Source organism: Brassica oleracea, chromosome C4 (genome assembly GCF_000695525.1).
Source record: "Brassica oleracea var. oleracea cultivar TO1000 chromosome C4, BOL, whole genome shotgun sequence".
Taxonomy (NCBI): Eukaryota; Viridiplantae; Streptophyta; class Magnoliopsida; order Brassicales; family Brassicaceae; genus Brassica; species Brassica oleracea.
The window spans coordinates 18,152,376-18,177,068 of record NC_027751.1 but is presented as its reverse complement, the minus strand read 5'-3'; the positions used below and the strand labels follow the sequence as shown (position 1 = coordinate 18,177,068).

Below are 24,693 nucleotides of genomic sequence, written 5' to 3'. Positions count from 1 at the left end.
TTGGAATGCGTCACCAACAAGACCTGTAACGATCGTCTATTCGAGGGGGAGCTTCTAAGTTGTACTATTTTTGTCTTACTATGGTTTTTTCCACTGGGTTTTTCTATTAAGGTTTTTAATGAGGCAACATGATGCTGGTCTCCAAGGGAAAGTGTTACAAAATCAAGAATTTGCGTATACAAGTTCATGTGGAGCCCATCATCATAAATTCTTACAGTATTATTTGTCTGATTTTTGTTCTATATAAAGCATGTAATGCATTGTGGTCAGATTGCCCCTTTCGAACGTAATAACATCAACCTCTCTTCTTTGGTATACTACTTTTTCCTCTCATTTAATACTATTCTTATTCTTTCTTATTCTTCCTCTACTTTTTCTCATATTTACGTAACATGATCAAACAAATAAACACCTCATATATACGAAACACAAGTAAAACAATATATAATATAATTATAACAAATGACATAAAATTTAAGGAATAATAATTTCACCATTTTTTAAGTATGGTCAACGGTTGAAGCCTAAGTAGGGGTTATTGGTTGTTGTATTTTAATAGATTTGAAAATCTGAACTAAATCTAGTGTTATTGGTTCTATGATTTTTAAATATGTATTAAAATCATGTGTTATTGGTTTAATGATTCATAAATTCTATATCAAATCAAGTGTTATTCAATCGTACAGATTTACTAATATATTTGATTTAATAATAGATTTGAATGGATTTGTTTGGATTTTTTAGTTAAAAATACAAAGACTCAAATCCGAGGGAAAACCTCCGGATTTGCATATTTTACTTGGATTTATAAATACTATATGGATTTCTAAATCAATCAAAATATATAAACCAATAACACCTCATAAGTATAAAAGTAACCTAGAGTGTAAATATCTCTTCAAGAAATGGGCCTAATTGTACATTTGACTATTAATCTACTATTTTAGAAAGACAGAATAAAAAGGGATGCTTATGCAATATGATAGAAGTTAATGGGGTTTATTAAACAAACAGGAATTGGAATGTTACAAAGAAAAAAAAAACAGCAATTGGAAAACCAAAATCGGTCGCGAAACTCCTTTGCTTGAGTGGGCGACAGTCTCAGCGTCTATTTCCAGAAGAAAAATGGAATCAGATCGTCCTCCTCACTTCAAGGTCTTCTTCTAAACGATTTTTACCACCTTAGGTTTCTATATGTCCCTATCTCTGCATTCGATTTCGAATTGAACTGTTTCTGTATCCGATTTTGTGCGCGATTCTGAAATATTTCAACCTCTTTTCTTTTTTACGAACCTCCTGAAATGTTATAGTTTGTGGCTCTGAGTGTATTTGGTAAAGCTGGAGTCTGTACTCTGTAGGATTTCTGATTATTATTTTTTGAAAAAAATTGCAGGTAATTTTGGGATCTTCTTCGATTGCTAGACGGAGTATATTAACAGATATGGGATACCAATTCACACTAATGGTACTTTGTTGTTCCTTTGAAACTTAGTAAAAAATAAAAAGCTTCACTTTAGTTTAGATATTTGGGTGATATGATTCAAAGTTATATGTAGAGTGCTGATATTGATGAGAAGAGCATCCGTAAAGAGAAACCTGAAGAGTTGGTTTTAGCTTTAGCTGAGGCAAAGGTACTTCTACTTCATTACTCATTTTTGGTAGATAAAATGGTTATTTTGTATGCTTCATGTTTCTTGTATTTTTGTACATTCATTTGTAGGAACTCTATCATGTGTATATATATGTCTCTAAGTTCTTTATTCGCCTATCAGATAGCATTTCTTCTTCTTCATTCGATTTAATAAACGGGCTGACTTTTTTTTTTTTTACCAGGCTGAAGCAATCACGCAGCGGATCCCTGATGATGTCGAGGATAAACCGACCTTACTTGTTACTTGTGACCAAGTACTCATCTATATTTAAATTTCCTTTGTTTTCCGAAACTTTACTTTGAAACTCCTCATGTAGGATGTAGCTAGCTGTTTTTGATTAACTTAGTGATTAAAAGGACTGCAAACAGCTACGGTTGTTAGTTGGTAAGGTAGTTCATAGGAGTTTACAAACTAAAGATAGGCTATTAGAGAATTTGGTGAGGACTTAAAACGGTATTACTATTTGGTGATACTGGATAGTTATTAGAGAGTTTTGAATTTACTGTTTTGAATGGTTATGAAGGTTGTCGTCTATGAAGATGCCGTCAGAGAGAAACCATCGAGTGTGGAAGAAGCAAGGGAATACATACGAAGTAAGTAAGCTCGCCTGACCTTCTTTGTTAGCTCTACGGTCCTCTCAAGGCTTAAGAGTTAAAATATGTAAACTGAAAACACAGGCTATTCTAAGGGACGCACAGCAACAGTGAGTTCTGTGGTTGTAACTAATCTCAAAACAGGATTCAGAAAAGGAGGCGTCGATAGAGTGGAGGTGCACATTTTAACTTATGTGTTTCACTAGATTTGTGAGTTTACAGTTTGTATCATCAGATGAGGATTTTCACTTCTTAACAGATCTACTTCAACGAAATATCAGAGGAGATTATTGAAAAACTGGTAATAGGTGGTTGGTGTAAGTTCAAGATTTTTCTTCTTTCTCCGTATCAATATTTGCTTCGACTAAGTTAAAGGCTGTCTTGATGCGCAGATTGAGGAAGGCATGGTGCTTAGGGTTGCTGGTGCACTCCTAATCGAGCATCCTCTAATATTGCCATGCGTCAAAGAAGTGGTTTGATTTCTTTGCCTTCTGCACTTGGACATATTTTTCAACCATAACACGACTTTACTTGGATTCGAGTCGAGAGTCTTATTCATTCATTATTCATCATCATAGAGGATAAACAAACAAACTGTACAAGAAGTTAATCATCTTATGGTTTTGTTTCTCTTGTCATTTTTATACCAACTTGGACCGTGAATTTTGAATTGTGGTGTATTGTTGTATTAGGTTGGAACAACGGATAGCGTGATGGGTCTGCCCAAACCGTTGACTGAGAAACTTCTGAAGGAAGTATTGGCAACCACTTAGGTGCCTTTAAATTGGAGAAAATGTTTGGTCTCTAAATGTTGGTGTATTCATGATCTGCAACTCGTGAGGATTACACATCAGTTATTTTGTTGTTTACTTCCTCTTTATTCCGGACCAAACCTTTAGATGGATTGGTAGTTCAGTTTTTTTTTACAGTGTGATATTAATCAAACCAATTAAAACGAATTTACTGCATGCATCCAGCTGCAGACTGTGTTCTAGGTTTTTGACGGCAAAAGTTAGGGACATCAAAATGATTTGTAATTGTAAAAGGAACGGTAAGAAATTGCAAGATATCTTGAAGATGCAAGTTTTCGTATGATTGGGGTTTAATGTATCCAAAACAGGAAGATATTGGATAATTGATTAGGCTGAGCGTATTGGTTTTGGTTTTGGTTTTTACCAATGTTTTTAAACAAGATTTTTAAAACAGGTTTGGGTTTGACTGGATTCAATCAAATTTAACTAGAGTTCAAAAATATAACTAAACCTATATTTTTTGGTCGTCATCTTTGGTAAATTTTATAAACATAACTGAATTTCGTTAATAAAGTGTTTGAAGATATAATTATGAAACAAAATTTAAATAACAATAAAATCAATATTTTAACTTTAAATATAAAATTAATACTTTAATTTTAGAAATTTATTATCTTGAGTTATAAAAACTCAAAAAATATAATAAAAGTAAGAGTTATTGTTTTTATGATTCAAAATATAAAATATTACCATACTAATGTATCATGGTAAATTATAGCCCTGGGCAAAAAAACCGGAACCGAAAAACCGAACCGGAACCGAATCAAATTATCCGAAACCGAAACCGAACCGAAACTCTCAAATATTCGAATGGTTCTTAAATTTCTATATCCGAATAACCGGAACCGAACCGGAACCGAACCGAAAACCGAACGGGTACCCGAATATCCGAAAAACAAGTATCTATTTTCTAATATAAGTAAAATGTCATCAACCCCACTCGAACATGAAGAGTGAGAACATTGTTATCACCAAACCATGTTATCTTTTATGTACTCTCTAATATTATACATATATTATATATATATATGGTATTTTTATATTAAAATTCAATAAATACTTATAAAACTAGCACTTTATTGATCCGAACTCTAGTTGGATTGACAAATATGCAAGTGTGTAACCACTGGACCACTTAGATTAACATATTAACTCATATATTTTGTATATATATATTTGATTCATTTATTAAATGGGTACCCGAAACCGAACCGAAACCGACCGAAACCGAACCGAAATCTCCTAAGTACCCATTGGGTATAAGAATGATTTATCCGATATACCCGGAACCGAATGATTCCTACCAGAAACCGAACCGAACACCCGAATGCCCACGGCTAGTAAATTACAGATACCCTAGTTTTTATCTACATGACATGAATCTATTTCCAGTTCATGATTGAATCCGGTTCGACCGACGGTTCGGTTCAGATTTAAAAATATTGGTTTTAACATAGTCGGTTTTTAAAAATGGAACCATCTGAAATTTAAATGAAATTTGGTTTGTTCATTCAAATAAAAACAAATGCTGTTATTATGATTGGAATATGGTTTAAATTTGGTAAAGTTATTAATTTTAGTTAATGTTGTTAATTATGATTGTAATATCATATTTTGATTATTTTGGTTAAATATGTTGTTTCAATTAATTTTTTAAAACCCGTAATCATTTAACAGTTCGTAAAGTAACAAAATAAAATAATTGAGAAAAAATTTCGTTTTCGTGGGTGGAAGTTGCATAACATAAAATGACATTATAGTAAAACAAAATAACATAAGTGATTATTTTTGTCGAAGTTGTTGGTCTAAACGCCCAAATGATTCTTTAGTTAAAAAATAACAATTTAAACTAATTAATGTTTTGGAAAATTTCTTTATAAACAACGGTGATGATTGGTTCGACTGTGGCTTTAAAAATTTAGCTGTAAATGTTTACCTGTAGATAAATCGACTGTAACCGTAAAGTTGTTACTGTAGACTTTTTCTGCAAAGACTTTTGCTATAGTTAAATTTGTTGTAGCTGTAAGTTGTAGGCTGTAGATATTTTAAAATAAAATATATGAAATATGTGTTGTATATATAAAATTATTATTTTATATCAATTAAAATAATTTATATTAATATTTTTTTAATAAATTATCAAAATTTATTGTAATTTAAAATGTGATATGTAAATAATATTTATATTATTTAAATATCTTAATACTTTAAAAACACTCAAATTCAAAATTAAAATATTTATAAAAGTTTTTATTATGATTATATAATTTATTTGATATTATAGATATTTTTTTATTTACAGATTCTACAGCCTATAAAAAGAAGATGCAGGGTTTTTGCCTAAAATACATAAGAAAAATTTTTGTTTTATTTTTTTATTGTAGCTTTAAAAATAAAGGTAAAGCATGATTGGTAAAACTAAATAAAAACTTGATGTAGACTTTAATTTTTAAAAGTAAGGCTACAGCAAATTGGTAAAATTTAGTGATTTCAAAATAAATAAAACTAAAATAAAGAGATAAAGTCCAACCAATCAGTCCCAACATTTTTGGTTGCCTTTTGTGGTTTGCCTTCTTCATTAATTAATAAGTATTGTAAGACCAGCATTTGATTTAATTTTGAAAATTGCTATATATAGTTGTCCGTGAGAAAAACAGGTTTCGGTGAAACAAACCAACTTTGTCCAGTGATTGACATTGACTCTTGTTTATGGTCATATCGAAAGCAACAGCATGTGGAAATTGCTTACGCCGCATCTTAAATAGAAATCTTATTTTTTGCTGAGTAACAAACATTCTAGATATTAATACCTTTTGACCGACTCTATAGTACCTGTTATAATTGTAGTCTTAATAACATGTGTAGCCAAGGAATTATTTGAAGTCTTGTTTCGCTACATAGGAATGTAACATGACAGTAGGCACTAACTTTTAGTGTCAAGTTATTGTTAGAAAGTCGGAAGAGTTTTATGCTATTATAAGAAACTCTTGCAAGTAAATCATGCTATCCTTATCATTGTATTTATCAGTGAAAATATTTTAGAAGATAAAATTTTAATTATCTCTGTTACCATACTTTGCATCTCCTTAGTAGCATGAAGTTCTTCCTCGTCGTGAAGTGATTTATTTAGATCAAAAGCATGCACCAATTTGTCATCAACATCAAGTTGATGAATTTCTTTTCTTTTTGGTGGAAGCCCTTCTTCTTCACGAAAATTATTTAGATCAAATGGATAACCCTACTTTAGCATAGACACCATGCATTTCTCTTCCATACTTTGATTTGTTTTGTCCTAAAACCTGCAAATTTTGATTAGATCGTTTAGTCATATTTACGTTTACCATGAGTAAAAGTGACTCTTGAAAGCTTTCTATAGATTTATTTAATTGAAAATAAAAAAAATATTAAAAAGGTAAGCCCTCTCTCAAAAAAATTTTTTTTTTTTTTTAAAAGGTGTCAATCTGACGTTCAACAACATAACGAGTCTACGACAGCGGCGGAGGTAGGAAAAAAGTTTACGACGATCAGTCCATAATTATTATACATTATAGGGTCAATTAAAAAAAATTGTAGGGGTCAATTACCAAAAATATGCAGTATTTTCCAGCTTTTTACAGAAAAATACACGTAAATGTTTTAAAAATCAGAAATCCACCAGGGTCAATTGACCCCCTTGCCAACGCACTGGCTCCACCACTGGTCTACGAAACTCAGTTAATAATAACTATAAAATGACGTCTTGAATTTTATCACATCCTATTTGGTAAATTTGATACGAGGTTAGAATTAGCATTTTCTTAAAACAATTGTATTGATTTCCGAGAACCAAAATTTTATGTAACAAGCAAAAAGTGTCACAATAACACTCTTGTAAAACTGAATGGGTACTCTTTTTCAAACATCAACTAGTGTTGAATCCGCACATCCGTAACTAGTGTTGAATCCGCACATCCGTGTGGATATATGTTTACTTTTAAAATATTATTTATATCAATTTTTCATTTCTGCATATAATGTTATTTTAAAATTTTATATTTATTTTTGATGAAATTGTATTAATCATATTATTTTTGATGAACTTGTACTAATTTTTAAAAAATTATATTTATGTGAATAAACTTAGTTAATTTATTTTGTGTATTATATATCAATTTGGTATTTTTTTTTACTACAAAAATCTAACATAAAATGATACAACTAATAAATTATTATATATTTTGTTATATATAAAAAATTAATATGATAATTTAAAAAAATAATTAGCCTATACTATTTAATTTTATCCCTTTCAAAATTAATTACCTAAAAATTTACGTAAAATCTGGTCTAGATTAAATATAGTAAGAAAATGAACAATAAATGTATAATAGAAATGTATTTGGCTTCTGTTGGAAATGTTATTGTTTAGATCTATATTTTTTTTTTTTTTTTTGAAAATATCTCATATGAGTAAATTTATAAAATTTTGTTAAAATTCTAGATAGTGGTCTAACACAAGAATTTTTATGGTAGATAAAAATAGTGACTCTATTTTATTTAATCGTATTTTTATTTAATCGTATTTTTCTTTATTTAAAATAGGTCTGGATAAAAAATCCATTACCCGAATTCTGAACTAAATTCAAATAAAAACTTGATCCGTACCGATTCAAAATATAATACCAGAGTGGGTCTTGTAGGGTGGTAGAAAACATATATAAACTCGAAGTATTATTATCTGAAAAATGTGTAATCTAAACAACAAAAGTCCAAATTAATCACAAATATAAATATTTGATACATAAATATGTACTTCAAATATTTAATTATATATTTATTTTCAATGATATTAAAAATAAGTATTTAAAATTTAAATAAGTACCTTAAATATCCAATTGTATATAAATAAGTATTTATTTCTTATTTTTGCCTTCTAAATTTTGGATTTAACTTACGATATATCCAAACCAAAACCAATATAACCCAAATCCGAACGATATAAAGTTACTTTATGGATTTTAGCATATGATACAAATTAGAACCAAACTGATGTGTTATATCCGAACCCGATCCTTATTTACAAATTTTCCAGAAGGAGACCTATGATGTGATATAAATTAGAAACAAAATTTCAAATAAGGATAACTGAACGAATCCTAACTCAAAATGTGGTTTATGTTTTGTTCAGTTAGTTTTATACTTGATAAATATTTTACATGTTTGTTGGAATAACCTGTAAAACTATACTCATAAAAATATCAATAATAACATGTTCCATCATATCATTAAATATTAATAGTGGCTAACAATTAATATTTATTTTATCGAATATATATATTTGATTAACTATATGTTATTCAATCCGTCTTTAAATCACAATATTATTTTTATTATCATATAAATTAACTATATGTCATTCAATCCTACCATACTTGGTAAATATATTGAATTATTTTTAATATTCTAATTTAAATATGTATATTAATATAAAATTATTTATTAGTCTATATATCTTAATTTAATATTTTGTTTTAATAAACTGAAGTATGTTGTAAAATTCATGAATATATGTTATTATTTAAATTTATAATGTATAAAATTGTTAATAAATGGATTTAGTTACTTTATATTTATTAATTGGTGTAGTAATTTAATTATGAATATAAATAATATAGTAATGTTATTTCTTGTTCTATAAATAAAAAATTAATTAATATTCGTTTATAATTATAGTTAATATTGATTATGAAATTTATTATTTAAAATTAAATATTAAAAATGTATATATACATTTTAAATAACAAAGATATTAAAATATATTATTAAAATGCTATCTTAGAAAAAAAGATATTTAAGAATATCTCTTTAGATATTTTATTTTGAAAATGTTAAAATAATAGGCGAGATATGATATCTATTTAATAATATCTAAGGTAATTGTAGAAAGAAAATAGAAATTTAAATAAATGTTATGGTACAACCTAGATTATTTGCAAGTAGATCAAAAGTGTTTTAATAGTATTGATTATTGGAATGTTTATTTTTAATCTCTAACTGAACTTGTATTAGCTATCTATTAGAGTTACTGGGGGCATGCGCGGGGGCCGGATACATTGTTTGATGAGTTGTGTAGTGTTGTGTATGGGTTGTTGTCGTTTTTTTTTTAACTTTTGATTTTCTGTGTTGTTTATTATGGTGATGAATGGAACATCGGAAATCACACAGTTTGATTAAGGTGATATAAGAATGACCGGCGAATTCATATGTGTTGATATTTTATTATCTTATCTTCGTAATGATTTGATGGACATTAACATTATTAGCGCTTCCTTGTTCAAAAGCTGAAGTTTAAGGGATTGGTTAGTGTTTACTTAGGTAGTTGTTAGTATATAAATCAAATAGCGTAAGAAAAAATGTATAAAATTCGGATTTAAAAATTTAACAATTTATACGAACAATAAATTAATTTTTTTTTATTTTATCCAAAATTAGCTTCAAAAATATAGAATTGTAGTATACTATTTTTTAATTAAATTAATAACTCTAGAAATTTATAAAATTATATAGTTACAAAATTATTTATTTTTATAGTTTTTAGTGGACTTTGTTGAAAATGATTTGTGGTAGACAAAAAAGTCAAGCTGAAATGAAGCCATGGATTACAATATGATGTGGACAATGAGTGAAGACGTTATTAGTCACATATTCTAAACAGAAGGTTACATATTTTTAAGTATATATACTTAAATAACTTTTCATGATCAAGAATCAAATTAGAAAACCTATGAATTCGCCATGTCTAAAATAAAAAACGATTTGGTTCAAAGCTAAGAATATGGTAATGAATTAATGAGTTGGTGTGAGGGTCATGATGTTCATACCTTCTCATCTTAAAGTAAGAGGATGATACCCATGATGTTACGTGAATCTCAGAAACAGAGATGACGACCACTAATCTCCTTTGAAAATTGGCAAGGGCGAATATCGTCAAAAGTAGCATATGCCATCAACCACAGCTGGGTCAGAAATAGCATCACCGCATCGGTAATCATTTTAGAACAGAGAGATAATAAAATCAACGTGGAGATGGACAGAATGAGACAACCAGATGTTGGTATCTCTTTTGGGGGCTCATTTTTTATAGTGGTTCATCTAATTTTGGTTATGATCGCTTGAGATTTTGACGTAATCAGTATATAAGAAATCAAGAGAGATGGGAGACGATGAGTGGAGTGAAAAAAAAGCATATTGAGAAGACAACAAACAACTATAAAGACTAAGTGGTAAACCAAAATAGAAAAGGGTATTGTTTCAAACGTTTAAAAAAAAAGACAGGTCAGGCATAAGTTTGCAGAAACTCTAAAAACTGACGACAACTAACAATTTACACCTGACAACAACAGACCGGCAAACACTCAGCATGAAACACTTCAGTCTTGATGAAGAAAACTGAAGGAGACATCACAAGTTTCCAAGGATGGATCCTACTTGCCCCCAAGAGATGGGAACTGAGCAGTATCTCCAATGGCAGGCGCAGCTTCACTACGGTAACCATCAAATCCACCACCAGAAGCACCTTCCCCGTCACGACCACCACGTCCCCTTCCACGACCACCACGACCACCACGTCCCCTTCCACGACCACCACGACCACCACGTCCCCTTCCACGACCACCACGACCACCACGTCCCCTTCCACGACCACCACGACCTCCTCCTCGGTAGTAGTTCTCACCCTCACCTGGTTTCAAAAACTCGTTGATGTTAACAGCCTGTAAACCACAGAACACATCCATAATCGAATCCACCACCAGAAGCACCTTCCCCGTCACGACCACCACGTCCCCTTCCACGACCACCACGACCACCACGTCCCCTTCCACGACCACCACGACCTCCTCCTCAGTAGTAGTTCTCACCCTCATCTGGTTTCAAACACTCGTTGATTTTAACAGCCTGTAAACCACAGAACACATCCATAAGCAAACTTATTGACTTCTACAAACTCTTTCATTCAGACAACAATGTAAACCTTCTTAGCCTTGTCTTCTTTGTCATCTTTGTGTTTTTCCTTATCAGAACCCTGGGAGATAGATCAAATGCAAGGTTCAGAACCGGTTAAGAGTGTTTCTAGTCGACAAGACAGGGAGGTAATATGTCTTACCAACTTGATGAAGATTTCATCGAGACTTCTTCTTGTTTGAGAGTTTTTGCATTGATTCAAACACTTTAGTATCAACTTTCCTTTCAGAGTTGTTCTGAGGCTGAAGGGCTTTTCTCTTCTCCTCAAGTATTTTTCTCATACTCATCCAGAGTCATTTCCTACCAAACCACAAGCCAATAAGCATTGAATGATAATAAAGAAAAAAGCCGAGACAAGAGTAAGTTCAGTTTCATGTCCTAATCTAGCAACCTAACATCTCTCTTAACTCATCTGATTACCTTATCTTCAGACTCTTTCTGCTCCTCCACTTCAGCAGTGTTCTTCTTGTTAGCATCAGCAGCAACCTCATCACCAGCAGGCTTCTCAGTCTCAACACCAGCAACTTCTTCAGTCTCCCTAAAATAGACACCAGAGTTTCTTTTTTAATCCAATTTCACAATCACTACTATGAGATAAAACATCAGAAAATGCTTACACAACAACAACTTCTTCTCCTGGTGTTCCCCAATTTCCACGACCAGCTTCTTCGCTTTTGATGTCACCCCTTCACAAAACTTAAAGATTAACCTTCAAAGATTAATGCAACAACAACGACAAAAATTGAATGAGGTTAGGACAGACTCTCTGCCAGTTCCACTATGACGCTCGAATGTCCTTCGAGGAAGTTCACTGTCACCAGCTTCACCACCAAAATTTACTATTGAAATAAATCGATTGAGATTCAATAAACAATTAGATTTAGTTTTGTGTATCGGCTTCAGGATAGATCTCCATCACAGGCACATCAGTTTTGTGTATCGGCTTCAGGATAGATCTCCATCACAGGCTCACCGAGGAAGACCCCGCCGGTTCCGCCGCCGCCGCCTAAGCTATAAAAAAAATCAAAAATTAGATCTGAAACCAAAAAAAACTCAGATTCGGACAAGAACTAACGTACAAATTCAATAGCAGCATCGATCTTAGCCTTAGATCGCTTGGTAGAGCGTAGAGATGATGAAGACACGGTTCAGGGGATGAAGAAGAAGAACAGAAACGCTTGGAAGTGAAGAGCTACGTCTCGTCTCAACCATTGGTAATGGCTTTACATTTCAGTAGAATTTTATGGAAAGCACTAAAAAATTGCTTTGGATATTTGGCTCTACATAGCATTTTCACAGCTGTAGGTTATTTCGAGAGCTGTTGTTTCAAAAAAAAGTTAAAGCTTGATTGCTCTGAATTTGGTGCTCTAGAAATAAATATGGTTGTGGACAGCACCTACAGCAACTACCAATCACCCCCATATCTCAGGAAATCTAAAATATCAGAGAGACTTTATGTAAACGTGAGACCCACAAACATAAATGAGTTGCTGACGTGTCACCTCGGAAAAGACTCAACTGGCTCATTATATTATAGACTAGGGTCGGTCCGCCCATCCTACGGGCGGAATATACTTTTCTTGTGATTTATGTTATTAGTTTTTGTATGATTTTGTGGTTTGTATTTTAAGTCTGTATTTGCAAGTGATGTTTAATGATTTATGTCTTCTAGAAAATTTTAAGTAAGGAGAGATTATATGTGATAAGATATATTTTGCTTGTTTACAATAGTTGTTTCTAAATTAAAAGTTGTGGCATTGATATGATGTGTAGGCTTCAAATAGTTTTCATGTTGTTTTTTAAAACAAAAACTTAATCCCATATTCGGTGTGTTATTTGTGGTTTGTAATATTTTGGATTCGGAAGGATTAGATTGTGGACAATTGTTTTTGTGTATGTTATAAGAGTAATTACTTTTCATAATGAAATCATAGTCTTTCAACATTTCAAACCGCGCGGGAGTTTGTTCAAATTTTCAATTTAATTGTGTTTGCATTTTATTTGAATATATATATATATATGAATTGATTATAAAAATAAGATAGTATAGAAATTTAAAACCATTTTTTTACTTTTTTGTATTAAATTTGAAATGTTAGAACTCATAGTTTGTTGTGGGTTTTATTATTTGAAATTATAGATTTAATGATATGAGTTAGAAATTAACTAATTGTTCATTTTGATCTTCTTCTTTTTTGATCATTTAGGTTTTACATAAACCATCTTTTTTGTTTATTTCAAAATTATTTTTATCGGGCCAACTAAGTTTGTAGTTTGCAATCTTTGTTTAATATACATACAATTTTTTTCAAAAAAAAGTTCAACCAATGATTTAAACATGTTATTTTTCATATACAATTTGATAGCCGTATAATGTATATAACTATATTGTATTTTTTATGTTAAGATTTGAAAGTAGGATTATAATTACTTTGATGTTTTTACGTATGTATGTTAGGGCGTAGATGGTTTATTATTTTTTAGATCATGTACGTTATGTAGGGGTGGTTGTGTATTGTTTTAAGAGTTCGGACCATATAGAATACTCTATAGTTTTGGTGAGGTTTCTGTGGGTTTCTTGGTTGAATGTAATAGATTATGCGTATACATATGGGTTGGTTAAATTAGGATTTCTTTATGTTGGGCTTGGAAGTATGTGGTAATGAGTATGATTTTTTCGTCCAAAAATTCAAGGTCTTCGTTTGTTACTTTACGGATACAATAATCAATATAAGATATTTTGATTTTTAGTTTCCATCTAATAATTTAATTTTTGTTCAGCTTAAAATATATTGGCTTTCATTATTTATATTTTGTTAATTTTATCAGAAATCATATGATTCATCTTACCATTTAAAAGATTGTCATGAATATGTAATTGTTTTACATTTAAAAAAGTTGGTTCCACCTGTATTATGATAATAAGCAAAATGAAATTTCTAAAACACAAAAATTATGAATTAGTTTTTGTTAAAACTTATCGGAGTTTCTCGGTAATGTATGTGAACAGTTACCGTCTAATTTTATTTTGATTTTTAATTATTTTCTGAGAAACTTCGTTAATTGTTATATTAGATATATAAAAAAATAATTCACAATTGTATTTCATAGTTGATTTATTCATTAAACGATCTTTTCCTTAACTTCTTTTATTTTCTTCTTCATTTCCTTCTTACTCTTCTCCTGCAATCTTTTTTCTTCAATTTCTCCAAGTCTTTCCTTTAACTTCTTCAAAATCTCTCTTTATACTTTGATCTTTCCTTGATTTCTTTTATTTTTTTCCTTCGTTAATCATATATTATTTCCTTACAAATCCAGTATCTACATTAACTCATGAGATCTCCACCTTTCTTTTCTTTGGTACGTTTCTCTTCTTTCGCCTTTTTTATTCTTTTTATTGTGTCAATCGTTCAGCTTGATGCTTTCATCTCCTTGTTTCAGATCTGACTTTTTGGGAGAAGACAACCGAACTTATGATGCTTACATTCACTATCTTTGCTATTGAACACCATTGTTTCTTCCAAAGCCACCGCCTTTGCCATTTTCCATCACCGCCGTAGGCTCGTAGCTCCTTCCACCGACAGGCCGTAGGCTTGTAGCTCCTTCCACCTCTTTCTTGTAATGTAAAAACCCAAGTATGAAGAATAAGTAAAAAGCAACGTAAGGGACAGATGTCGACACCATATGAGGCAGCCGGAGACGCAGCGGCGAAGCCGGAGACGCAGCGGCAGATGAGCCATCTGCATATGGAGTAGATCTGATTCATCGTCCATCGAAGCCTCTTCTCCTCCTCTGCTTATGAACACAGCCGTTTCCACGTTCTTCGTTGCAGTCGTAGGGTTCGATGAGCCCAAGATGTTAAAGTTTAATGAAACGCTGCAGTTTTCCTATTGGACACGTGTCAAAACGCCATAAAATGACTTTCCTATGTGGCATCCTATGTGTCTCTCTAAGGAGAGAGCAAACATGATTTTATATAAATAGATTTGTATGCTTTGCAGAGGAAACTCGAGGTTAAATAAGTGAAGCTTTATTTCTGACAAATATGTTTTGAGGGTGATTCTACGCTTACAGAGTTACAGAAGAATGATTTGCGATTGAATAATTATATTGAGATAGTATTCTCTGAAGTCTGAAACTTAAGAAGAGTATAGCAAAAGTATTCTCTAGGAACAAATGTGGAGTTTACAAGCCACCATTTCAGCTTTTTTCTTTACTTCCACATTGAGAAAATGGCTTCTTAGCAATTATCCATCCGGGTAACACACAAACAGTTAGTTGGTCCCGGATTGCAGGGCCGATCGCTCGCTACACCAGCGTGCACTGATTTTTGCGTAAAGTATATTGATTACTACTAAATTTGAACATTCTTTGCTCTCTCTTTGGTCCAAAATAGGAAAAATGACAGGAATCACTAGCGCATCCACCATGACTTACTTCAAGAAGGACCGGACCGTACCACATCTAAGTGTACAATTACACCGATGGATCATACAGGTCAACTGTACAAAAATAGTTTGTACTTTTGGTTGCCAACGTTAGCTCAGGACCGCCGTCCAAGACTGGTGGTCTCAGTCGATCCAAGGTCTGAAGCGTTCCATGGCGAGAATTTTTGTGTGCCTCCTTATTCTTAACTTACATTCGGGCATTGTGGCACTAAATCAATTAAAACTTGACATAGCCCGGACATAACAATTGGGATAGGAAGTCATAAACAGATTTAAATCAAAAGAGCAAAATACAATAGTCTAAAAGGTAGCTTTTAAGTTGATATAACCCAGTGATTTCATCTCACGAGGTTCTCGTGCATAAAATCTAAAAGCCACAGCCAATTTGCAAATGATTCATATAAAAATGATCCAACGAAAATCCAACTAACACGATTTAAAACGATTCCAGCGTTAGACACAAAAGCCTTACATTTCCATTGGAGCCACGTCTTGGTCACCTAAACCATCAGCACCACCACCCTGTTCTGCTGGTGCAGCAACTTCGGCCTCACCTTCCTCTTCCTCTGGTACTTTCTCAAATGTGTCAATCATTTTCTGTATAGCTTCTTGGTCCAAGAAGTGGAATGGCTCACCGACTCCTAGTACAGATACGGTGCAGAGAGAACTCTTGAGTGTTTCTCCTTGGAGTGTCTCCCTAACAGCCAAGATAGCATCTTTGATCAGATCTTCTCTTGAAGAATCCGCAAAGCTCTCAAACCTGCGTTCCAGATAGGTCTTGGCGGCTTGTGAACGAGATCCAATAGCAAAAGCTTGATACTCAAAGTAGTTTCCACTAGGGCAGTTGTAGTAAAGGTGGGCTCCAGACTCATCCAATCCACCTACCAACAAACCCACGCCATAGGGCCGTTTCCATGATCGTTGGGTACAGACCTGTCTCCATCAAGACAACAAAACACAGTTATTCCTATTACCAGCTTAAGCAAACCGCAACAAATCAGTTTGGTTATACATGATGTGAAAAGCATTTATGCAGTGGTAAACACAACAGCAAATTTAAAAGACCATATGCTAAAGGTGCAGCAAAAGTGAAATGCAGCACATAATTACAAACAACATATAGCAGCAGTAATGACCAACAAAGAGGTTATTGGGGTGAGAATGAACTCCAAGCTTGGTTTTGAATAGCAAATGAGATACTGGATGCAAAGCAAATACTTATCTTCATTTATTTAATCAAACCCCAATCAATTAATGACAGACCACAGAAAAATGTAAAGTAAATATATATTAGGTAAGCCTTTGTATCCAAGATCATGCAAAATTTCAACTCAATCAAAGGAGGTCTTAAAGCTTTTAGTTCAATCCAAGAAGCTAATGAGTGAAACTTAGCTGACACAAAATTGAGATTGCTTTCAGAAATCCCCAAATCTGAGACTAACCTGGGCCTTATCAGCGAGATGAACGACGAGACGACCAACGGGAAGTGGAGACTCATAGGTGAAGGAGTGATTGATTGATTCCGATCTCATATAACGGGAGAGAACACGTCCATCGGCTGTGAGTCCAGCTATTGCGACGCCTATGTGGTCATCCACTTTGAAGATCTTCTTCTGGTGAGAAGAGAGCTCAGATTGGGCTTTGTTGACGCATGCGAGGACGACATGGGAGCTAGATCTCAGTCCAATTGCGGCGGAGCCTTGCTTCACTGCTTCCATGGCGTATTCTACTTGGAAGAGACGACCTGTTGGGCTCCATGTCGTCACATCTGTGTCGTACTGATTCCTGAACATCTTCTTCTTTGATCTTGCTTCGTCGATCGCAAAGGGTTTATAGAAACGAGAGAGCAGTCAGTAGAAACTTTTCTTTTCCTTCAAGCCTTGGAACATGGATCCTCTTTTTTTTCTCTCTCTCTTTCTTCTAACTAAAACAAAATGGGCTTAAATCACTTTGATGGGCTTACTTTTTATGTTAGTCTTAATATTGGCTTCATTGGATATGATTTTAGGAAATCTACAAGATTCTTCGCTTCCTTGATTTATATAAATATATAAAATATAGTTTCGAATTATATATTTTAAAATTCGAACTTTTTATAATTTTTTTTCCAATTTTTTTTATCTTTTTCAATTTATTTTAAAAATTTTAATATTTATTTATTTAATTTTTAAAATTTTAAACTCCACTCCCAAAACTTTCTAAGAATATAAATATATATTTATTCTTTAATGAAAAATCTATTTATTTTTTTAAAAGCTCTTTTGATAAAATTAAACTAATAAAAAAGGCTATCATAAATAATTTCTCTATTATTTAGCGGTACCATCGTATTATTTGTGTTTTTTCTTTTCATTCGACCTCTTTTATGACCTCTTTTATGGTCAAAGTCTTCAGAGGAAGATTCCTCCAGTTTTCAGAAGCTCCAAACCAGAGGAGGGCAAATGACATTTCCCAAGTTCCAACCAACACGGCTCTCTACTATTCCTTATATTATGTCGATCTAAGATCTCAGACTAGACAAATTCATAATGAATTCTTCTTCATCAGTAAAAATCGTCTCAAAATGCTCCTTGAAACCCAAAACAATCCCAGAAGAATCAAAGCAACCATACTATTTGTCCCCATGGGACTACGCATTGCTCTCAGTTCACTACATCCAAAAGGGTCTCCTCTTTCACAAGCCTCTTTACTCTATTTATACTCTGCTTGAGAAGCTGAGAGAATCTCTAGCCGCCACGCTCGTCCATTTCTACCCTCTAGTTGGTCGCCTCTCACCTCCAAAAGCCGAAAAACCCAAATCATATTCAGTTTTTGTCGATTGTAACAACAGCCCTGGTGCTGGCTTCATATATGCGACCTCAGATTTATGTGTAGCAGACATTGCTGGCCCCACACATGTTCCATTGTTTGTTCATTCTTTCTTTGACCACCACAGAGCTGTGAATCATGATGGACACACCATGAGTCTCTTATCAGTCCAGGTTCGTATATACCCCTTTGAACCTTGTTACCTTGGTTTGATAAGGTGTACCCGTGAACGTGTTTAGATTAGTATACAAATTATTTTTCAAATAAAATCGGGTTATCTTCTTAACTATGATTAATAATTTAAGTAGGTGACAAAATATAATTTGTTTTAGCTTTTTTCCTGGGTTTGGTTTTTGGATGTGTTATGGTTTGGGTTGCACCAGTTATAGATTAGACATCTGTAACTGGTTACATGATTTAGGAATACTCTGAATCAAAGGAATTAAATAAAACGGAATGTCAACAAATGGAATGAAGGAAGTTACAAATTGGAACGAGTAATCGCTGGAAAGCATTTTGCAACATAAATGGTAACCTTTTAGAGGAACATAATGGAATGAAAAGGAACTATAATTTAAATCAAATTATTAATTAGTATTCTTAATATATGATATAAACCTAACCTACTAATATATGATATAAAAATAACCTTTTACAGTGTTTCATACATTTTTCAAAAATTAAAAATTAATATATAATAGAACAATGATGAAAAGAGGTAGTAACATGAATTAGTGGAATGAAGTTTATTTCCTAATTCCATGTAAATGGTGGTTTAATTTTGGAATCTTGAGAAATGGACTATTCCAAACAGTTATATTCCAAAAAATGCTAATCCAGTTGCACCCAAGGTGATTCACTGTCTTGTTTAAAATAAACAAGTTTGAGAATCTTGAACACTGATTTACTGTACCCTTGTGTAGGTGACAGAATTACAAGATGGAATTTTGTCGATGAACCACACGATGGGAGATGGAACTTCGTTTTGGAACTTCTTTAATGCTTGGTCCGAGATCTTCCAAGCACAAGAAAGCAACAAAACTGAATCCTTGTGTCTTAAGAATCCACCGGTCTTAAACCGCTATATCCCTCAAGGATATGGTCCCCTCTACAGCCTTCCCTATAGCCATCCTGATGAATTTATCAGACGTTACAAATCTCCACTTCTAAAGGAGAGAATATTCTGTTTTTCATCAGAAACAACAAGAGTCCTTAAAGGCAAAGTTAACCAAATGTGCGGAACAACCTCAATCTCATCGCTCCAATCGCTAACCGCGTTTATATGGAGATGCATAACTAGGGCACGAAGATTACCCCTTGAACAAGAAACAAGTTGTAGACTTGCTGCTGACAACAGAGGAAGGATGTATCCACCACTTCCCAGGGATTACTTTGGAAATTGCATCTCTGCTTTGAGAACAGCTGCAAAAGCCGGTGAGCTGTTGGAGAATGATCTTGGATGGGCTGCTTTGAAATTGCATCAAGTGGTAGCAGAACAGACTAGTGAAAAGGTATCTCAGATGATTGATCACTGGTTGAAGTCTCCTTTCATGTACCAAACTGATCGGCTTTTTGAACCGATGAGCGTTATGATGGGAAGCTCACCGAGGTTCAACAAATATGGTTGTGAATTTGGGATGGGAAAAGCATTGACGCTTAGAAGTGGTTACGCGCATAAGTTTGATGGGAAAGTATCAGCTTACCCGGGAAGAGAAGGAGGAGGAAGCATAGATTTAGAGGTATGTCTTGCTCCAGAGTTTATGAAAGCTTTGGAATCAGATGAAGATTTCATGTCTCTTGTTTCTATTTGATAAATGAACAAGCTCTTCCCAGTTTTTCAACTTTTGTAATTTGTTTATCACCATCTCCTTTCTTACTATTCACCTCAATATGTTCACCATCATTTTCATTCAAGCACAAGCTTCTAGTTTTGTTTTGTCTACTAATAGCTCGTCTCTGGGATCTGCAAAGTGCGGAATATGTTATGCAAAATTTATGCGTACGTTCCCAAAAAAGTTTCTAGTTTTTAAGCTTCAATGAAAAACTTAAGGCAAAAAGCAAATCTTCATCACAATACATTAATCCATGCTTCGAAAGTGGGGAATATTTTTTTTTTTTTTGTAAACTAAAGTGGGGAATATTTTGTGATTAAAATTTCCATCAACAATTTTGCAAATATTTTATTAATTTGAAAGAATTTTTTTTTTGTTTAAAAAAAAGTTGCATTTAAATCAGCGTTTTTATGACTAGCGGTCGAAATATTCAAAATGTTTCGTCGTTCAGAAAAAAAGAAGAATTATTTCTTCTCCAATATATCTCTAGCTAAGCCTGGGACGGATCCGGATATCCGGGAAATTCGGGGTACCCGGATCCGGATCCGGATCCGTCGGATCCGTGAACTTAATATCCGGATCCGGATTCGTAGTTTCCGGATATCCGGATTTCGGATATCCGTCCCGATATTCTATTACCCGCGGATATCCGGATCCGGATCCGTAAAAATAATTAAAAATAATATTTAAAAAAATACTATTTTCATAATATAATATATAAATCAAATATTTATAAATATATTTATATATGTCTATAATATTGTAAAAACTAAAATATAATATTATAAGATTAATTCATGTATAAATATTAATATATCAAATATAAATATTAATGAAATTTAAAATTTTAATGTGTTTTAAAAATACGGATCCGGATATCCGGACCTAAAAATTAAGATATTAGGATTCAGATTCGGTTTGGACGGATCCAAGATTTTACTATCCGGATTCGGATCCGGGCACCCTGGATATCCTATTTTCGGAGCGGATCCGGAGCGGATAGTCATAAAAACGCGGATTTTGAATCTATATAAAATAAAAAATATTTATTTAACGTTTTGAAAATTATAAAGCACTATATAAATCGAGAAACCTTTATAAAATAAGTTTACGACACTTTTCTAAAACCTATAAATTAAGAATACATATCATTAAGGTATTCTTAAAACAAATATTTCTTAAAAAGATTTTTTTTTTGTTAAAGGGTTTTCATTTAAAAAGATTTCCTTAATAGTTTTCTTTTTTTTTTGGACTCAACAGACCTCACTATTTTGTAATATTTCATACGTCAAAGATACATTAGCATTTCATAAATTTAAGACAATATTTAATTTTTATATTTTTAAAGTTCATGTATAAAATTATTAAAAATATGAAATGTAAGTAAAATTTCACACACATATTAAATACATGTTTGGATAAAGACCACAACTCAGTGATGAGCTTGTAATTAGCTGGTTTCTTAGAAAGTGCGGAAAAATGTTATGGAAAAATATGCATGTAGTATGCCTTGCGTACGATCTCATAGAACATTTTTTTTGTCATAGAACATGTTCTTCCAAACCAAAAGTTCATATATTTCCACGGGACTATCCCGTCAAACAGATTAGTTGATTTAAATAGTTAAAGGCATGTATATTTTTTTCCTTATGTTCATGTAACATAAAGGCATGTATATTTTTTTCCTTATGTACATTTTCAAGTTTCTTTTTTTTTTTGAATTTTTTTTATATCAACGATCAAGAGTTATAATCTATAAAAAAAATTAATAGAGCAATAGACATGGATAGTGGTTAGACAAAAAACTGTAGACTCTTGATTTGGTTAAAAAAAAATTGGAGACTCTTGATTTTTCTTCTCGAAAAAAGTGTCTATTGCGATTGATATAGTTTTGGAGTTCTTTTAGGGTTATTGGTTTTGGAAAATGGGTTGTATGGATGTGTTGGTAATAGGGGTTTGTATGGTAGTCGGACTTTTGAGTAGGAGTTGCTTGTTTCGAAGAGGTTTGGCATATCAACGATCAAGAGTCATAATCTATAAAAAAAAAATTAATAGAGCAATAGACCTGGATAGTGGTTAGACAAAAAACTTTAGACTCTTGATTTGGTTAAAAAAAAAATTGGAGACTCTTGATTTTTCTTCTCGACAAAAGTGTCTAGTCTTTTTTTTCCTTTATGTTTACTGTTTTTTTGTAAAAATGGCTGAAAAATTATATATTTCTCTCCTTATTTATAATCACTAATTAATAATAGTTTCCTAAACATAATAAAACTAGAATATTAACTTTCCAAATTTACATCAATACCATTAAAAGGGGATCATTCCCATTTTTTACCCTTAATGAAATACTTAAGTTTTCCAATTTTGACCTTACTTTTATGAACAAATTAAAATTATCATTAATGGCATTATTGTCATTCGAAATTTGGGCTTATCATTAAATTTAAATGGACTTTGATTTGGACGTATTAGTTTCACCGCCACTTTTAAAACAAGAGAATTATATACTTAAATGAAATCTACAATCGGGCTTAAATAATTAACTTCTTTGGGCTTATATAACTACAACAATATACTTAGATAAAACCTAAATTCATGCTTAAGGATTATGATGTTACCTTGATTTACACGTACCTTTGATTTAAGCAAGCGAATATACCCCATTATTAATACCCGTTTATAATCTAAAACGAAGGTACACCCAGGATATTATTCCAAATTTATAATCAGAATATTCTTCTAACTCCACAATATTTGCGATATCAAACTGTTTTGGTAATCTGAGAAGCGTAGCCTATAAACTTTTGATAGCCAAATCTGTTAATTAATCAAATGGGTTATGTTTATTTATAATCCATTTCATAGCCTATAAACATTTTTGATAATAACAAATAAATTAAAATCTCCAATAATTTAAAAAGTAATATTAGATATTGAAATTTTCTAACTAAATGATTTTAAGACTTTATCATAAAACTAAAAAAAAATTGGACAGCTTTATATGTCTAAAAATACAACCATTCTTTAACTTATTTACAAACATAAAACGGTTGTGTGAGACATTTTAAAAAACACAATTTCTTCATACTGTACAAACTATAAAGTTTCTTATTCTATATAATCAAATCATATGACTTATATTTAATTTATAGAAATATTCAACTATTCATATATCCACCATTTTTATATAACTAAGTAACAAATAACTGACCCGCATAATTGAAAATTGATCATGTGACATTTTATATAATCAAAATAAAAGATTTATCGATCTATTTGTTGATAAAACAACAAAAATAGAACCCGCGCTTTTTAAGCGCGGGTCAAAAATCTAGTTGAATATTAAAACAAACACCAACAACTATTATTTACTTTCCAAAATATATAACTGATATAAATGTTAATTACTTCATCACTTATTGCATTTTGTTGGTTATATAAACGAAATCAAAATTTTAATTTATATTTATTGGTTAATAATTACGAAAATTAAATTTAAATATAGTTATCTGATTTTTTTTATAAATATATGATTTTAAATTTATAACTATTACTTAAACCAAAAAAATTATGGGCCCTCTAAAATTTTAGACCATGTTCGATCGCTTCACCTGCACATGCTAAAAAACAGCCTCGTGCATGTTCTATTTTTGCTTCTTTGTTTTAATAAGTTATAACCATTAAACACATATAATTAAAGAAATGATTGTTACACTATCTAACTAGGCTAAGACCCGCGCAAGGCGCAGAGTAAGAAGGTTCTTACATTATAAATTGTAAATGTTACATACTTTTACGTGAAATATAATGAGTTTCATAATCTATATTATAATAGATGAGTTTTTGCTCACTCCTCAGCGCGCCACGTCAGCGTTTTATGGGCTCCACTTTTAAAAAGTGTGAAAAAATGTCAAGTCCATGTCTCGAACCCGGGTTATTGAGATATAAACATCAACATTTATACCATTAAGCTAAATTTTGTACATTGATTGTCGAACCTAATATATATTTGTGAAGGTCGGAAGCTATTGCCTCTTCGGCTTCCTCTGAGGGTCGGGCCTACAAGTGCGTTATGGTTTTATTTTTAAATGAGATTCATCACGTTATATAAAAAAAACTCAAGTTTGCAACAATTATGGTTTTCTCATATTGTAAATTGTTGTCGTTTAACATGAGTTCGGGTTTTTTTCATCACTGTCTCAAACAAGTCTGAGTTACAGAGTTGCGTCATGTGTCTGTTCGTAATCTATTTTTTCACCGGTGAACTCTTCATGTCCACATCTTAAATTGCTTGATCATAAATGTTTCTGATTTGTAGCCCTTATATAAATCATATATATATGATTCTCATCTTTGATGAACTCAATCTGCATCTCCACAAAACTCATTGATTCCTCTTAGATTTAACCAACTTCTAGAAAATGTTTCTCTATGCCTCTCCAATTCGTCAAACCGGCGTCCCGGCGTCCGTCACTCAACCTTCGAATCTCTCCGTCTTGGTCGTAGTAGTCAGAGCATAGCCTCTGGCTTCCTCGCTTCTGGGATTC

The 24,693-nt window shown here is 32.2% G+C and overlaps 4 protein-coding genes across 4 annotated transcripts; 2 read left to right on the top strand and 2 right to left on the bottom strand.

Moving 5' to 3' along the window:
• The first annotated feature begins 1,009 nt into the window (after window positions 1–1,009).
• LOC106339674 (maf-like protein DDB_G0281937) lies at window positions 1,010–3,204 on the top strand. Its single transcript, XM_013778525.1, has 9 exons — window positions 1,010–1,155; window positions 1,394–1,465; window positions 1,557–1,631; window positions 1,834–1,905; window positions 2,176–2,245; window positions 2,330–2,421; window positions 2,505–2,546; window positions 2,638–2,718; window positions 2,938–3,204. The coding sequence occupies exons 1-9, from the start codon at window positions 1,126–1,128 to the stop codon at window positions 3,016–3,018; spliced, it is 615 nt and encodes a 204-aa protein (XP_013633979.1). The 5' UTR covers window positions 1,010–1,125; the 3' UTR covers window positions 3,019–3,204.
• Window positions 3,205–10,520: 7,316 nt separating this feature from the next.
• Window positions 10,521–12,480, bottom strand: LOC106338296 (plasminogen activator inhibitor 1 RNA-binding protein-like). The gene is given in 10 exon segments (XM_013777311.1): window positions 10,521–10,612; window positions 10,694–10,808; window positions 11,069–11,119; window positions 11,201–11,222; window positions 11,224–11,333; window positions 11,335–11,358; window positions 11,479–11,596; window positions 11,676–11,744; window positions 11,822–11,897; window positions 12,459–12,480. Coding segments are annotated over 10 exon segments (699 nt in total).
• A 3,279-nt stretch (window positions 12,481–15,759) lies between these two features.
• Window positions 15,760–17,419, bottom strand: LOC106336834 (proteasome subunit alpha type-1-A-like). Its single transcript, XM_013775776.1, has 2 exons — window positions 16,949–17,419; window positions 15,760–16,439 (listed from the first exon to the last, which is right to left on the bottom strand). Exons 1-2 carry the CDS (start codon window positions 17,297–17,299, stop codon window positions 15,975–15,977), a joined length of 816 nt encoding a protein of 271 aa, XP_013631230.1. The 5' UTR covers window positions 17,300–17,419; the 3' UTR covers window positions 15,760–15,974.
• A 477-nt stretch (window positions 17,420–17,896) lies between these two features.
• On the top strand, window positions 17,897–20,244 carry LOC106337595 (uncharacterized acetyltransferase At3g50280). The gene is made up of 2 exons (XM_013776702.1): window positions 17,897–18,487; window positions 19,238–20,244. Exons 1-2 carry the CDS (start codon window positions 18,035–18,037, stop codon window positions 20,123–20,125), a joined length of 1,341 nt encoding a protein of 446 aa, XP_013632156.1. The 5' UTR covers window positions 17,897–18,034; the 3' UTR covers window positions 20,126–20,244.
• The last annotated feature ends 4,449 nt before the right edge of the window (window positions 20,245–24,693 follow it).

Coding starts and splice junctions, on each gene's coding strand:
- LOC106336834 (XM_013775776.1), bottom strand. CDS start 17,299: ATGTTCAGGAATCAGTACGACACAGATGTGACGACATGGAGCCCAACA. Junction 16,440..16,948: donor ATCTCGCTGATAAGGCCCAG/GTTAGTCTCAGA, acceptor TGATGGAGACAG/GTCTGTACCCAACGATCATG.
- LOC106339674 (XM_013778525.1), top strand. CDS start 1,126: ATGGAATCAGATCGTCCTCCTCACTTCAAG. Junction 1,632..1,833: donor TAGCTTTAGCTGAGGCAAAG/GTACTTCTACTT, acceptor TTTTTTTACCAG/GCTGAAGCAATCACGCAGCG. Junction 2,547..2,637: donor AGGAGATTATTGAAAAACTG/GTAATAGGTGGT, acceptor CTTGATGCGCAG/ATTGAGGAAGGCATGGTGCT.
- LOC106337595 (XM_013776702.1), top strand. CDS start 18,035: ATGAATTCTTCTTCATCAGTAAAAATCGTCTCAAAATGCTCCTTGAAA. Junction 18,488..19,237: donor TGAGTCTCTTATCAGTCCAG/GTTCGTATATAC, acceptor ACCCTTGTGTAG/GTGACAGAATTACAAGATGG.